The sequence below is a fragment of the Chlamydotis macqueenii genome, chromosome Z (genome assembly GCF_036417535.1).
Source record: "Chlamydotis macqueenii isolate bChlMac1 chromosome Z, bChlMac1.mat, whole genome shotgun sequence".
NCBI lineage: Eukaryota > Metazoa > Chordata > Aves > Otidiformes > Otididae > Chlamydotis > Chlamydotis macqueenii.
The window spans coordinates 26,531,632-26,548,756 of record NC_141593.1 but is presented as its reverse complement, the minus strand read 5'-3'; the positions used below and the strand labels follow the sequence as shown (position 1 = coordinate 26,548,756).

General features: G+C 34.9%; 1 protein-coding gene across 4 annotated transcripts in view; it reads left to right on the top strand.

The window, feature by feature from the left end:
• The window catches only part of FCHO2 (FCH and mu domain containing endocytic adaptor 2), a 97,197-nt gene that overhangs the window by 59,970 nt on the left and 20,102 nt on the right, over positions 1-17,125 (top strand). For 3 of the 4 annotated variants that reach the window (XM_086771263.1, XM_086771261.1, XM_086771264.1), the window contains 5 exons: positions 6,682-6,739; positions 10,027-10,214; positions 11,182-11,206; positions 11,932-11,974; positions 12,656-12,750. In XM_086771263.1, coding sequence (XP_086627389.1) covers positions 6,682-6,739; positions 10,027-10,214; positions 11,182-11,206; positions 11,932-11,974; positions 12,656-12,750 — 409 coding nt within the window. Of the gene's footprint in view, positions 1-6,681; positions 6,740-10,026; positions 10,215-11,181; positions 11,207-11,931; positions 11,975-12,655; positions 12,751-15,844; positions 16,355-17,125 lie in introns of all 4 variants that reach the window. The other variant, XM_086771265.1, reaches the window with a different exon arrangement.

The following is a 17,125-nucleotide window of genomic DNA, read 5'->3' as shown; positions in this document are numbered from 1 at the left end:
ACATTTAAAGTAAAGTAACTTTAGAATTATCCCTATAGTTGTCAGACTTTTGATGGAAATAATATCTTTTGCTAGTTCAAGTTGAGTCACTGGAATGAACCACAACTGGATTTGACTTGCAGTGTTTATTTTCTTTTTTGCTTGTTTTGGACTGTCCATTTAAAAAAAAAAATAATTAGTTAAAAAAATTCATCTCTAAATGTGTCTGACATTCTTTCTGGCTGCATGAGGCACACTGTATGATCATCTAAGTTAATTGTTCTGTCTAGATGTAATTTATATTTCATTTTTAAAAAATATTAGCTTTCATAGTGTCTAACAACAAAATTTATAGTTTCATTGCATTCTCTTTTTTTTTTCATGCCGAACATTTTTTGACTGCATTTGGAATTTAAATTTTGATCTGTCATTTCTTCTTGCTTTTTACAAGCAGCAATATTATTCTGAATGGTAGAATGCTTTAATAGCAGAAGCCATTACTGTCATTCTCATGAAAAATGATGCAACATACCACAGATGAGATTCATTTCACCCATTATAAGCAAGCACTCCAGAGTACTTTTACATTTTAAGGTTGCTGTCCTCTTCTGGAAGGTCCCATTTCAAATGTTTTCGTTTTTCTTGTCTTTTCCTTTAAGATTTCATTTCTGTTTAATTTTTCAAACTTCGTCTAAATAGTTCTAGCCATTTATATTGTTATCTCTATAAGGATTTGTTTTCTATGAATCTTTGCAATAAGTTAAACATTTCAAGAAATTGAAATTGGAAAATTATTATTGAAAAAAAAAGCAGTTATCATTTGTGTTAGCTAGAAAATACTGAGGACCAACCCTTTAAGAAAATTTAACTTAAGTCATCCCAGTTATGATTTTGGTCAGCTTTTGTCACTCACAGAAAATCTCTATCTGACTTCTATATTGTTAACATTATCTTTTAAAAAAAAACATGGATTTTGTTTGTTTGTCTAGAATTTTAGTTGTATGGAAGGAATGTAAGAGATAACCACTCTACAATTGTTTATAACTGTAAGCATTGAGGTAAATATATTGACATTTTAGACGTTAAGGATCCAGGAAGACCTGACCTCAATACTTTATCTACCAGTTCTACCGGATATTGTGGATCTTTGAACATACAGTATGCAGTCAGTACCATTAGGGCCTTCTCAGTAGTCCAAAATGTATAAAGCAGCGTGTTTGAACTTGTATTCTCTGTTTCCAGAAAACAAAACAGTGAAATGGTTCTAAAAAATGTCTTTTGTACCAAAATGGAAGTTCTCAAATTTACCTGTGGCAAGCCATCTGCATATGCTGATATTTTTGTAGCTGCATACATATTGGAAAATGGGATGCATTTGATAAATTGCTAATTTCTATCAATAATTTTTTGTAACTGCTGTAAGGGGGTTTTATGTGCTCATGAGTAGGAAGGCAGCTGTGAACTGAGAACTGGTATTTGTTAAAAAGGTTGACCACTTCAATAAGCAGTCTCTGTTTAAATATAGGTTACAGCGTGTGATGAGATTTAAAATTCCTGTGGTGTTATGTGTCAGTCTACACATGTAACTTCCATTAAGCTAAACCTTGATAATTAAGAAAACTAGAAAGTTAACTGTGTGTAGACTAGAAAGAGATAGCAATTGAAGTCTGACTCTATATGTGTTTATTACCTCAAAATTATTTTCTAAAGGCAGAACTAATTGTCTTGTTTCCCATGGGGTTACCATGTCTCTAGGAATGGTATATTGGGAGATACAAACTTAAGTAGAAACTTTTCTTTTGGGAAAGCATTTACAAGGTTCCACTTGTGTCCAGTAAGACCTGAATTTAGACTGTAACCCTTCCCTTGGTTGGGATGCTTGCAGATCTCCTTCTTCTACTTGACTGCCTATTTTCATGAAGACTGTAGTAATGTAATTATCTTTGAGTCCTCTGTTCTGTCTGTCAAATCCATTTGAAATTGTCCAGTAAGTTCAAAAGTAATTAAGAAGGAAGCCACAGATGCACAGAACATAATGCTGAAACTTTTTCTCATAGGAAACTGGGATGCAAACAAATATATCAAGGCATCCAAAACTTTTCATTAACCTCTTTACATATGAGTGTAGCATAATTATGGTTGTATAGACTTACACACCATTTTTATTGCTGGAGACTGATTGAATTTGGAGCCATTAGACTCTAATTAGTGGAACACAAGTGTAACCTTGTATTTAGTTAAATTCAAATGTTTTTCTTTATTTGCATATTGTAATGTTTCGTTCTAGCATTTTTTTAATAGCTGACATTGATACAGAGTGCAAGGCTTTGTAGTCACAGCAAAAGACAGAGGCACTTTGAATACCTGTTTTTCTTTCTTTCTGCATCTCTGGCAATAGAAGATACTGACTAGCTACTCTCTTCTTCCATGTTTTTTGGGTTAGTAGGCACCCTAAAGAGAAGAGGCTGATAATATATAGAGGATATGTATATCCACTAAAGAGATATATGTATCCCCTATAACGTAAGGATACAGCTGAATCAAATTCACATCTCAAATATGTCAAAAGTGGAGAGGCTCTTTTTTCTCTTGTTCCAAGCTAGGATCTTCAGCTGCTTGCTTCAAGTTCATTTCAGTCCTCATCTGCATTACAGGAAGTTGGTCCAGTTCGGTAAAATGGTAGGAAGTTAATCTGGCAGGAGAAGAAACAGAGCTGTTCAGTTGTATCTTGAAGCATACCCTGAGGAAAACTTAATGAAGAACTCTCATAACCCCTGTAGATATCCCAGGAGAAGAGAAAATAGACAGAAATCAGTCTGAAGTGTAGTGAAGGTTCTTTGCTTCTTGACTGATGACAAACCTATAAGCAGTGCTAACATTGCTGTGAAAGGGCCAAGTGAAGTAGCTAGACTGCAATATGCTCCATATGTTCCTCTCTTGTCGTTTTTACATAGCCCAGAGGAACTAATAACATGGTAATGGTGTGGTTTCTTCCATTGCTTTTGGATGACAGATGGGACAGAGCAAGGAAACAGAGCCAATTCACCAAAACTCAAAAAATAAGCTTTGGCAATAGAATGTTTAGTCTTCATGCTTTTTGTATAGGCAGTTTTACATTGTTATTTATTATGTTCTTATGTTTTATTCCTTTAAAAAATGATTCACCCCAGAAAGTTTGTCAAGCAAACTAATTCAAAGACAGAGTTATAAGCCCTAAATTTTAATGTGTATTTAAAACGATATAATACCTAATTAATAATGTGTTGTATTACATCTGTAAACACAGGGAGAACTGTTTTTTACAGCTATATGTTTAATTGCTTAACAGAACCTCTGAGAATGTGAAACCTTCTTCCAAGGAAGTCCACCTTTATTATTTCCACAGAGTTCAATTCACATTCATACTGAGCTTTTTTTTACTGCAAAGACTATGAATAATGTGTTTGGGTAGGGGCTAGACCAAACTTTCATCCTCATTGTATTAATAACTACTTCTTACAGAAACTCAAAGTTTGCAAAGATCTTCTTCCTCTGTGTTGAAGTTCAAAAATTACGTGCATACATGAAGGTTGTGGTTTTCTCCTCTGATCAGGAAGGCAAATCAAGTCTTGTCTGTATTGTGTGCCTAGTACTTAAAAGACGCCCTGTTATCCACAACATAGCATATAGTTCTGTAATTGTAGGAGTGTGGGGAGCAGAGTAAGAATTAGTCAAGTAAATGTAAATGCATTTATCAATATCAAATTTGTGAATATGTATCTCTCTCAAAATGCTGTGTCCTCTACCACTGTTACAAAGTGTAGATTAGTAAATAAAATTCTGGTGTTTCAAAAAGCAGAACATTTCACCTGTTTAACTATTCAAAATATTGTTTTCGATGTTTTGAAATTCTTGCTTAACTTATAAGTAGGATTTTGAAGTACCATTTTGCTTGTATGTGACGCAATTTGTCTTTGTCAATACAAAGGTACATTAAGTATCTCTCCCATCTTTTTCTTCTGTTGGTATACACAAAAGTATAAATTCAGTCTTTCATTAATGAAGGCAGAACGTATTTTAAGAACTATCATAAATTAGTAGAGCAACCTGAGTCATTGACAAAGCTGGAAATAAAAAGCACATGATTTCTGATTCTGTATACATTGTGTAGAGTCAGATGTTTTAAATTACATATATTTAAATTTTAGAAATAGGGAAAAAAAAGAAGTACAAATTAAGTTTTCTGCACAAAGTTAGGAAAAAAGTGGTAATGTAGGCCTTCTGAAAAAGAAGCAAGGAATTTTTCAGTTCCTGTGTTCGGAACTTAGGCTGTAAAACATCCATCTCCGTTACAATGTATTAACTTTGGCTTTTTCTCTGAAATTACTAATACAGGCTACATGATAAAGTGTCATTGTTGAGGAGCAGATGATTCAAATATCTTTGCAAGATCAGAAATAATTAACATGAAAATATTAAGAAAGAAATTTAAGACTTTAAGAATGTTAAGATTTAGTGCTTTCTAAGGATTTACTTTATCTGAGAGATTATTCAGTAAATTAAAAATAATACAATGACAATGACTTCTGCAAACTAAGTTCTTTCACAATTTTATATCAAAATAGTCAGATTTGCCAGCTAACTTGTGCATACTATATGTGCCCTATAATAATATCCTTTACATATATATCCAGCTGGAAGGAAAATTTAATGTTGCATATTTAAAGATTTTTCTTGGTTTTTAATTTATCTTAACCATGAATCATCCTGATCTATTGAAAACTGCCTAGTATGATAAGTAAAATAATTTTAGCATTCGGAAGTTGCAGTATTGTAGGAAAACCTACCTATCCTCTAGCAATATGTTTTTGTTCTGTTTACTTTGATGTCAAGTTTCATTAGTGTTTTTTGGTATATAAACAAGGTCGGCCTGAGGTCAAGCGTAGCTAAGAACCCTGATTTGAGCAAGTAGAGCTAAGGTACTGGACCGTGTGATCCTACTCTTATTACTTTTTTTTTCTGTTCAGTTCTTGGGTTTGTTTTTTGGAGGGTTTTTTTTTGTTTTATTTTTTAAAATCAAATGATCGTGAAGTCCATATCTTACAAGTATTTAAAGAAATTGCCTCTATTTGTTCCATATTTTAAAGTTGGAGCTTAAAGATTATTTTTGGCCTTGGTTTGATGTGCTATTTAATTTGGTACAGTACTACATATCCTGTGCAGCATTGTATTTCTTACTCATTTTAACAAAAAGTTTCATCTGTGTTTAAATCCATTCCCTTTAATTGAGAAGTGCTAGATTTAGAGAGTTGTACAGAGGAGAATCTTTCTTAGTGAAATATCAAACATCCCATTTATGATATCTGTAAAAGAACAGAGGGACAACTACATTTTTGTGTTTATCTTCCTCTGTAATTCGAAAGCTATTCAAAGTTAGTATCTCTTTAAATTTGGCTTCAAATTTTAGACAAATTCAAGTGGTTCCTGCTAGTCCACTTGAAGTCTCCAGTGTAGATAATTTTCTTCTATATCATTGTTTATAACAGCAAGGTGTATTTTGACCATACTGTATATATCTCTATTAATCAAACTACCTCCCAGTACCTACTTTCTGGGAGAATAAACTGAATGCTACACTAGAATAAATAACTTCTTAATATGAATCTTGTCATTTTAATAAGAAATTTATAACTGGTGAAATCAGTACATTTTTGAACACATTTGGGTTGTGGTTTTTATAGTAAACTTACTGAGGCATCTGAGCAGTTCATACAAACTATACATACAAAGTAATGAGTGGGCTTTTCTGTTCTGAATGGGGAAAGTATCTGTGTATCCAAGTTTATCCCTTTATGTATAATATACAAGAGTGTGGAGTTTTGCACATTTTAAAAATTTAAATTATTGTCTTAGAGACTTGTTACTCTCTGCCCCAAAGCTTTTTTATGAAAATAAGTGCTTAGCTAAGTGTTCTAAATTATTTTAACATAATTCTCATCAAATCGTATTTAATTGCCTACAAGAACTGAAAAATTGAACTAGTCTGAAGTTTCCAGATGCTTATTAGCCTTGGAAATCCAGGATGATGCTGGAGAGGTGTAAAGGAAAACTTTGGAGCCTGATTTTGAGAACTTCTGTTTAAGTTTCATCTACGCCTTTTAATTAATGTGGCTATTCTTTGCTAAAGCCACAGTGCAGGTTTCCTGCCATTTCAGAACTGGAGAGGAAGTTGCAACCTGTGTAACTTGGAATGCTTTTACTCACATATTAAAGTATTGTCAAGTACTTAGGAAGGGTTTTGCTCCAGCACCATCACAGCCTCCAGTGACTTGGCTGAATTAGAAGTAAAAACTGGGAAAATATTTGGGGCTGAGAGAATTGTAGGCTTATTTAATACCAATAGTAAAACTAAAACACTTCTGTTGATTTCTGACCTTTTTGGTAGAGTACCAGTAAAAGCAGAGGCATTCACACTTGCCAGTTTTCATAGGAAATTTGGAGGTTGTTTTGTTGTATTTTGTTCCTGAGATACTTTATCACGCCACTTCTGAACTACAGATTCTACTTCAGATAACTGTAATAATTAATGGTAAACAACAATGACTTTCATGAGCTGTCATAATCAAATCTTAATTTGTCAATGATAAAAAATACAGTCTGATGTAAGAACAACATGAGGTTTTAGTTATTTGTCAATATAATAATTTTTGTTGTTGTTTTCAGAACATTCCTGATGTAGATGATGAAGGCTACAGCATTAAACCAGAAGAGACACAGGATATCCTTTTCGCTATTATTGCGCCAAGTTATTTGATGTTATTGCAATTCTTTGGAGAGGAGGTACTGGTTAAAGTGTTAGGTAAAGGAAGGTGAATGATGTTCATGCTTATGTTGCAACCTTGTGTTCTTATGTTCATAGCTTTTGCAAAATGTACAGAATTTTGTCTGTCTTAGATTTTGTGTGTGTGCAAGTGTTAAAGATGAGATCAGATGTCTTGAGAACTTTAAGAGGATGTTTTTTGACTGGCTGTAAAAAAACCAAAATAAAACAAAAAAAAAAGCCTGGACAAAAGCTTTAAGGTAACCATGCAGGTCTTTCTCCTTGAAAAGTTCTCAGAGAGTTTGTAAAGTAAAGTTCTAAACTTTTTAAAGCAAACAAAGTGGTTATCCGTTCTATACTTGCACCCTCTCACTTTTTTTAGAACACCATTAAAAAGACTGAGAGTTCCAGCAGTCTAGAAATAGAATTTCTGTTACTTAATGAAGTCATTGCACCACGTGCTGTTTCTAATTGGTGCTTCTAGCTTTTATTGTCTTTTTAATCATAGCTTTGATATGCAGAATAGATTTCTGTTATGAGTAATTTTTTGTGGAAACTCATGATTTTTTTTTTTAAAGGAAAAAATTCCTGTCCTCCTTTTTCTTCCCATCAGAAACAGAGAGAAGCTCTAATTAAGAGCTGGGAATAATTGCTATAGGTCTAAGCAAGCCTAATATGTTAGCAAGATATCTCATTTTTTAGAAATGTATTCAAAAAATTCTCTGGGTACTGCCCATGAAAAGTAAACTTACACTTTGCAGTTACCTTAAATTGTGAAAATTTTTAAGCAGTTAACAATACCTTAAAGTGGGCCAGTCCCTAATCACAGCTTCTCTTGTTTTCATCACCTTTGCAGAAGATGCCTCTGTTGCCCCAAGTGAAGATTCACGTCCAGATAAAAGCAGTTCATGTTCTCTCCTATTTGCAAAATTGATATAAAAGTGAAAGACATTTATCCAGCTCTGAGAGGGGCATTATTTCGTGCTTTGCATATATTTATGAAAGGGCAAGAGGAGAGAACAACGTTCATGCCTTGTAAATTATTAATCTGGGCATCCTTTTCTACATTATCCTCACTATTGTGAAACAAAATAAAAGGTCATACATTCAGTGAAAAAGCTCAATGATTTGCAATCCCTGTCAGCCAGGTAGTACTTCAGATTCTGAGAATCTTGACTAGATTCAGGAAGCCATCAGTTCCCTTCCTCTTTTCCTCCCTTAGCCTCCCAGAGTGCATATTTGTTCTGTTGATGGAAACAAGCACAAATCACAAATCCCAAGCACAAATACAGGCTGAGTGGTGAATGGATAGAGAGCAGCACTGAGGAGAAGGACTTGGAGGTGTTGATTGATAAGAAGCTCAACATGAGCTGGCAGTGTGTGCTCACAGCCCAGAAAGCCAACCACATCCTGGGCTACACCAAAAGAAGCGTGGCCAGCATGTCAAGGGAGGGGATTCTGCCCCTCTACTCCACTCTCGTGAGACCCCACCTGGAGTACTGCATCCAGCTCTGGAGCCCCCAACCTAAGAAAGACATGGACCTGTTGGAGCGAGTCCAGAGGAGGGCCACAAAGATGATAAGAGGGCTGGAGCACCTTTCCTATAAGGAGAGGTTGAGAGACTTAGGGCTGTTCAGCCTGGAGAAGGGAAGGTTCCAGGGAGATCTTATAGCAGCAGCCTTCCACTACCTAAAGGAGACCTATAAGAAAACTGGAGAGGGACTTTTGACAAGAGCGTGTTGTGATAGGACAAGGAGTAATGGCTTTAAACTGAAAGGGGATAGATCTAGAGTAGAAGATAAGGAAGAAATTCTTCACTACGAGAGTAGTGAGGCACTGGAACAGGTTGCCCAGAGAAGTTGTGGCTGCCCCATCCCTGGAAACGTTCAAGGCCAGGCTGGATGGGGCTTTGAGCCACCTACTCTAATGGAAGGTGTCCCTGCCCAGGGCGGGGGGTTGGAACAAGATTTTCTTTAAGGTCTCTTCCAACCCAAACCATTCTATGTATCTATTAAACTCTTGAGTTAATTTATTGGAGAACATTTTGCCACAATGACAGTCAGTCTTAATACGTCAAGTCTAAAGTGCTGGAAAGCACTTTACAAGAGCTACCACCTTGTAGGAAATGAATCTTGAAACTCGCTGGTAATTTTCAAGACAAGAGATCCTTTGATCAAATGAGAAATTACTTATCTTTGAAACTTTCTTTTCTAGATATGATCCATTTGAGGGGACAGATAGACTGTAAAATAAAGACATTTTACTTTTCCTCACCACAACTCAGGGATTCTTTCAGTTTAAATGAATTTGGAATGTCTTTAGGGTTCTGGTTTTAATCTTTGTTGGGGAATAATTTGAAATTATTTAATTCAAATGGCTGGCATATTTCCAAGTGAAAATTAGAAAGGTGAGGTGTAGAATATGTATGCTCCCCCTAGGTGGTACGAAAATTTTGTGTTTAAATAGAGGGAAATTTTCAAATGCTTTCTTGTCAAAAGAAATACATCTTTTAAGAATTAGCGTAGGCCTTTCAGAGCTTTTGTTCAGTACAGTTCCTGTGCATATAAAGAACCAAGACTAAATTCATCTGTATATTTTGTTTATTTTGAGAGCTGAGTTGTTGTTGTTGTGGTTCCTTTTTTGACAAGGATGGCAGTGCTTTAAGCAGCTGACATCGTTCAGTTTACTCTGCAGCCTTTTACGTAACTGGCATCCTTTCTTGCAAAATTTGCAGTGCCACTTGCAAAAGGGGCAGGTAATCGTGGCTGCTGCTAGTTCCTCTACTGTTAATGCTTGCTACAGGCACCATGGGCATTTCACTGCTAATCTGAAATGTTAGGACTTTCCTTCACTTGGTTTAAAAGGATTTCTACATTTTTCATACACCTGTTAGAATCCCTGGTTGAGTCTTACAAATCATAAATTTAACATGCAGAAGTGTTGCTAATGTAGAATCTTTAATTTATCCTGGTGCTTTCAAATATGCAGTTGTTTCATTATATGACATAGTAGCTTTCAGAACAGAATACTGTTACGAAGATGAATGAAATATAACAACTAAATTCTAACTCTGAGTTGTGAATTTTGGACAGAGGATATATTTGAAGTGTATGTATAAGTGCACAAAGAAGTTAGGCAACATTGTTTATCTGTGGTGTTCACTTAATTTGATAATTTTGTAGAGCATAATTATGAAATGGTTAAGAAGATTAATTTGAAGCATTTCCACCTTAACTGCGAAAAACATACCAAAGAGAACCATTTCTATTCATCCACTGATTCTGACTCTGAAGATGATGAACCCAGACGGTTCCACGTAGAAATAAAACCTGTCCAGCCAAATAATAGCTCTCAATATACCACGCCTTCCTTGGATGAATTGAAAGTCTCTATAGGAAACATCACTCTTTCTCCAGCAATACCTGTAAGTTATTTAGTTCCTTGTATTTTTAATGCATAGAAGAGAAAAGTGGTAAAGAATCTTTAATGTAAACATATATTTCACTTTTCCATTTTTATTCTAGGTTCAAGGTCAATTATTCCTTTTTTTTCTTGTGCACTAGGTCATCTTTGCTACACTTTATTGCAGTGTAACATTAAGTAATTTTACCTTCTCAGATTTTAACTTTCCTTTGAGTCTTGGGAGTGCTGACTCCTTGTCTTTCTGCTGTTGCCACCACAAGACATTTGAATACATTGTAGAGTTAGCTAAGCATGGATTTTGACATAGTTTAATAATTAGTATTTGATAATATACAAACCTTTTATAACAGATCAAATAATGTGGATAGATGTAATGTTGATAGTGCAGAGTCCACAGAATGATTCTTTTGTAGCATGCAGTGATATTACAAATAAATAGAATTGAAGTATGCTAGTACAATATTCAGTTCAGAATAAGAATGGCTCTGATTTTAAGGAAAATATTGTGCATAATGTATTAAAATAATAATGATTGTTTTTCTCTTTTTTCTCCCACATTTTGAAAGCAAAAACACAGTCTTGTAAGTACAGAGTGGCTTTTTATTAACATTTTTAGATTAAAACCAAGTGTAGTATGTGAGGGGAGTTATTGGGAAAACCTTAGGAATGTTTCTTTTCATATATACCATGTGATATATAAGCTGTTTAATTTTACTGCCCTAGCCTGTAAAGGGATTTAGTCATACTGCTCCCTTTGTCAGCTCTACAGTGTTCGTTCCTGCCTCTTCTTACTGACGTGACGGATGTGCACTAGTTGGTTTGCCCTGGCTCATATTCTGGTCTTCTGCAAGCCCAGAATGTTTTGTCTGGCATTGAAAGCAAAGTATCTCATAGAAATTTGAGTAGAAATAACCTTGGGGCTATCAAACATTTTGCTTGACAGTTGGTAATTATTCCTAATTTTTTTTTTCCCATTTCAGGCACAAATGAATCGAAATTCATCCAGTAAGTGTGAATCTTTAACTTTTCATCTATTTATGTTATTTTTTTCACATAGCATGAACATAATTATTTTTTAATTGTTGAAGAAATAAACTTCTTAATTATCTGTATTTAAAATAGAAAAAAATATTTCTCTCATCAGTTAGAGATATCTCTATTTTTTTTTTAAATTTGGCTATTTCCTGTTCTGGGAAACAGATGAGGCTGTCTGTGACAGTGGTGAGGAACACGTACAAGGGCCAAAGTGGGGGACCCCATGGAAAAAACTGCTGTGCAAGTTCTTAAAACCCTTCCACCCACTCAAGTTTAGTATGATCCACAAACCAGGAAAGCATACTCTCTGTTTTATAGTTGAACACATAAAATGTGTCCATGGAGATAGAGGACAGAGCATTAGTCTCTATTCTGTAGAGTTTTTTTAGTGGGAAACCAAGCAAGAATTGCTGAAGAATAATAATGATGTAAACAGTGTCATTTAAGGAAGAAATTTCAAGTGAACACTTCCTCCCAAAATGCGTTGCTCTGTGTAGTCCTCTCCTATTAGAAGGTATTTCAGGATGATCTGAATTTATATTATCAGAAATAATGGATTTTCTCTCTTTAATTTTAATAATTCATAATTAGTTTTGAACTGCAACCATTAATGTTTGCTATCTTTTTACAATTAAGCTCAAATTTTTATCTTAGAGTGTCACAGCTTTGGTGATAATACTGCGTCTTTTGCTTAGGTGAAGAGTTAACAAAAGCAAAACTTTCGGCTCCGACTAATGAGTAAGTTCAAATTTAAAATTCTATCAAATACAGTTTTGTGGGAATTCGGTCTTATTTTGGTCTAATACTCTGAAACTCACTGGAAATATCAGCTGACTGCTATTTTAAGTTAGGCATCTATTGTGTCATAAGGAGTAGTTATGCAACACTGGAGATTCTTATTAATTTGTTTTCCCCTTCTAATGCATTTGCTTCATTGTGATCTGTCTCAATTGATATTTATAATTACATAATTATGAAATATTGTTTTTTATTAGAATCTCAGATTTTAAGTAAGAAAAGTTTAGTTTCTATCCTATAGTATTCCATGGTAAATTGTTTAAGATTACGAGCCCGAGATTCAGTCAGGTCTATATACATTACTTATATATGTAAATATTGAAATAAATGGATTTGAAGATGTACATCTCCTTGAAAATGACAATAATTTAACTGACATTATGAAGAATGACCACAGACAGACTTGCACCAAGGTGTCGGTTCAGATAGTCTCCTTATGTGTAAATCAGTTCCTGGATCGGCAATTTGTAAGTACTTTTTATTTTTAGATGCAAAAACTAACTAATAAAGAAGAATTTACCAAATTTATTTATTATATTATCAAACTACTACTGAAGATATAGTTTGATTTTTTAGTATATACATCTTTCATTTATATTCCAATTGTAACTCTTAATACAGAAAGGGCAACAGTGATCTCCTGGCATGGGATCCACTCTTTGGCAGTTCTCTTGAATCTTCCTCCTCAGCTTCCTTGGCATCCTCATCCTCCTCAGGTAAAATATTAGGTAGTAGAAAATTTTTTCAGTATATACTTCAAGATGTTCTGTTCTTGCTCTTTTTGTTCTTGCAAGAGGAGATGCTTTGACTATTAAAGTGAAAGAATTTTGTAAAGCAGTACACTGTCTCGTAAGTAATACACAGCTGAGGGTGCAGTGTATCAGGCTTTCAAGCTAGGGAGCAAAGAGGGAAGAGGGAACACTATAAACCTTAGGAAAATTGTGTCTTGTTTCTACCTTTTTTGTCACTTTCTCTCACTTTCAAAAAAAAAAAAAATTACCATCTAGAATATAATCCTATTTTTTCAGCTGTTAGGGCTGGGAGATTAAATAGAGGTTGTCACAGCAACTGTGAGACAAGCTGAGCTTGCACTGTGAATAGGGATGGGTGTCTTCTTTCCAGGACAGTCCATTGAGCTATGTAGTACAAAGGCACTGCTGTGAGGAACTTGTTTCCTGTAGGAAACCATGATTCTGTTAGATGTACAGGCACAATCCAAGGAGATTAGTTCTTTTCAGTCTATCTGTTTTTCAGCCCGTGCTGTCTTAATGTAAAGACCTCCTCCCACATGCCTGAGAAAGGAAGTGTTTGCTGTTTATTTTATTTAGGTATTCATATTCCAAAAACTGTAATATACCTCACTTCTTTGTTCACAATCATGGCTTTCTAGCCGTTTTCCTCTGTGCTTGATCATACGGGTTGAAGAACAGTAAGGAAGGGTACATATATCACTAGTGTTAGTTCTTCTTGGCCTTAGTTTCTTTTAGCAGCAACCAGCATTGCTGTGTAACTGTTCAGGTTTTAAGTGGAATTTACTGTTTCGCTACAAATTCATGTTCCTTAAAAGTAATGTTTTTTAACAAATCTAGCTTATGGAAATAATGAGATTTTCTTTTGCTGACTTAGGTAACCAGTCAAGATTATTGGGTAGTGGGTCCAAATTTGTAACATATTTAAGGATAAATTATGTATAGATATCTATTACTGGAATATGCTGGAAAGAAATGGTGCTTTCTCAAAATCATCTGTTTTGCTAGCTTTGGTCTGGTACTGGAGTACCAGAAGACACTTAATTTGTTGTGGTGGTGGTTGTTACTGTATAAGTTCTTTATTGCTGTGCCAGAATGGGAAGTCAAAGCAGGTTAGGAATCGTTCATAAAGTCCCTCCTGGCAGCAGAACTGTGGAGAAAGCAATTTCTGGTTGATGAGTAGTGGCAGGTAATTGAGATCTGTAACATCCTCAGTAGCCGTATCGCGGGGGCAGTCATATACCTGAGCTGTTGTACCTGAAAGAGGTTTATGCACGGAGCCCTACATTTCATTGAAATTGGTGTCCTGTGGGCATAAGTCGATTTTAGATATCTGTGCCTTGGCAAACTTTATCTGCTAAATAATTACTTAAAGGATTGTTGTTCTAGGAGTTAACTAAGGTATTTACACTTGTGAAATGATCCATGGAGTTAAGTAGAAAGTGAGTGTTCAGAAGTATAACAAATTATTAATACATTTGGGAAAAAATGCTGGATCGATGTAGATCATATTGTTGTTTAAATCAAGTTCTGATGCTCACCAACCTACAGCTTAGTTCTAAAGACTTTAAAAAATACACAACTTTGATCTGATTGTATTTTCCTTTAAATCAGTGTTTTATCTTCAAATTGAATGTTAACAAAGGTAAGGTGATGCTTAAAGCTTTTGAAAATCTCGGTCCAAAACTTAAATTACATAAATGCATTGTTTTATATACAGCATATCTGCATATCATGATGTAACATGTCCCACAGATTACTTTTTTTTACTAGTAAAACATTTCTGTACATACTGTTTCATAATTCCATGTTAATCATTGAACACTTAAACTACCATGGTATTTGAGCAGACAGTGGTTTATGCACCACAGAAGTAAACTTTGGTCATCCATGAATAATCCTGCTTTATTAGAAGTTTAAGCTAACTTTGTTATCTTGAACAAACATGACAGACATTTTTTAGACACGTATTGATAGTGTACAAATATTTCTTTTTGTTTGTCTTCCTCATTTCATCCATGTGTATTTTTAAAATAGTTTTTAACATTTCCACATTACTTTTTGAGTGGGATTTATAGTGGTATTTTAAAGCCTTTGAATGATATTTAAAATACCTGTTAGAAAGGGAAAGCTGTATTAAAACTCTGTTTATGTGGACTTAGAGAATGTACTTATTCATGGTAAAAGGAACACTCTAGAGAGGACACCTATACTTTTGATCTGAACTTTTAAACATGTTGCTCTCTTTTGATTCCATATGTTACTCTGCTGTTGCTCCTAGCTTTGCCAATCTGCAAGATATTGAGAATTGACTAACCTTGCATTTTCTGCTTCTGTTGTCATCTACTGCAACAGGCAACAGCCAAGTGCAGGGAATACTTGTGGAAAACTCTGGTTTTCCAGCAGCCTGGAGAATATAGGATGAGAGAGGAAATAAACTGGGGTGGGTGATGCCTCATACATGTAGTTACTAACTGGATACGAGTTGATACAGGCAGAAGAATATAAAACAGGATCTTGTAACTGCATTATCCATTCATTCACTGGACAGCTGTTTATATTGAGCCTTCCCATTACAAATGTTAAGGATTAAGGTGATAAAAATGTTTAATAGGAACAGGATAGAATAGATCTGATTAAATAACTTTGAAAAAAAATGAAAAGCAGCAAGCTTATGGAGAGGAAACAAAAATGGAGTAGGACACAAGAAGGAAAAAATGAAGATGAGAGGAAGTTAAACCATGACAGGGAGGAAGTTAGAGGAATAAGGAAAGTCATGAGAAGTAAGGGCCTTAAGTGGAGAGAAACACAACAAATGACTTTTTGGCTTACTTTAAAAATGGAAAGTGACATGGTTGGCAGTATGAATGAAGTACATGTGATATGTGGCTGGCTTTTTTTTCTTTTATTTGTAAGTGGTGGGATTTTTAGCCTAGTAGAGCAGTTATTTTTCATGCTGGCTAGTAATCCTCATGCAATGGATATTGGATACATTTTTGAATATTGAAATGTTTATCTTTTCAGTGTTGGTCCTAGTTTCAATTCTTCCCTTTTCCTTCAGCTACACTAAAAGAGCACAATAGGAGCTCCTCCTCCTCTACCACTGATTTGCCTGGGTGTAGAGTATCTCAGTCTTTGCTTGGATACCAGACAGATTCTGGGTCTACAAGCCCATCCTCACCAGACTTTACCATTAGCACTTTGTCCAAATCTGGTGTTACAGCAGCACCATCAGGGAGCACCAGTGCTTTATCCTGTGTTTCACGGTCTCAGAGTCAGTGGATTTCCTTTACGGATGAACTTCTTATGATTAGACACACAAGCGCAGACAAGAAGGAGCCCCAAAGATTGCATTTTAAAACTGAAAATGCCTGCCTGGCCTCTTCTGCTTTGCTTGGGAATTCTTCCAACAGCTGTGCTTCTGAGGATCAAAGTGACCTTTTCAATAATACTATATGCCATGAACAATTATTCATTGAAGAAACTGGCACTGCTGCTGAAATTTCTTCTACATCATCTTCAGCACTATTGGACTATAGTTCAGTGTCTTCTTGTGCTCGTACAAATAAGGGTATGGCAAGCATGCATTGTGTACTGCTCTTTGCTAATAACTGACTCGAAAAAGTAAGCTTTGGACTCATTTTTCTTTTTGTTATTATCGCTCACCTGATATTAAAATTAACTCATCTTCTTACTTAGAATGTACTAAACTGCTTGTTAGCCCCAACTTCCTTGAAATTTAGGACAATGAAGTAAATATTCAGCTTGAAATAAGAATAAAAATTCAAATTACTCCATTAAAGGCATTGCTTTCTCTTAACTATGCAGAGCTTTGCTTTTCTAGAAGTAGGAATGTATTTCTGTGGGATGTCAGACAACAGTGAGATCTCAAAGATTAAGAGATTGAATTTACAAAAACAATTCCATTCCTAAGTGGTTTTGTATAGATATTTTAAGAATAAATAAAGTTAAATAAATTTACTTTAAAACTGTTCCTTTTTAACACCTAGTATTTTGAAGCATGGATGATACCACAGTACTACTACATATTAAGAGGGCAAAGGAAAAGTGCATTTGGGCAAGTATGCCATCACTCACTGAATACCTGTGGTACTGCAGCAGACTACTCAGTGTTTAGCATGCATTGTCATCTTGGGCCATAATAAGAATTTCAAAGGAATGACTGATATTTTAGAAGTTAATTTATCTGGGGACATTTGAGTTTACAACTCTTAGGGTGAATGTGGTCAGTATTAGCCTAATTCCTTTCTTCCCAAGTCAGTGATGAAACTCTTAAACAACAACAGAGTTATGCTGAATGCCTGAGAAAATTCCGTACTTA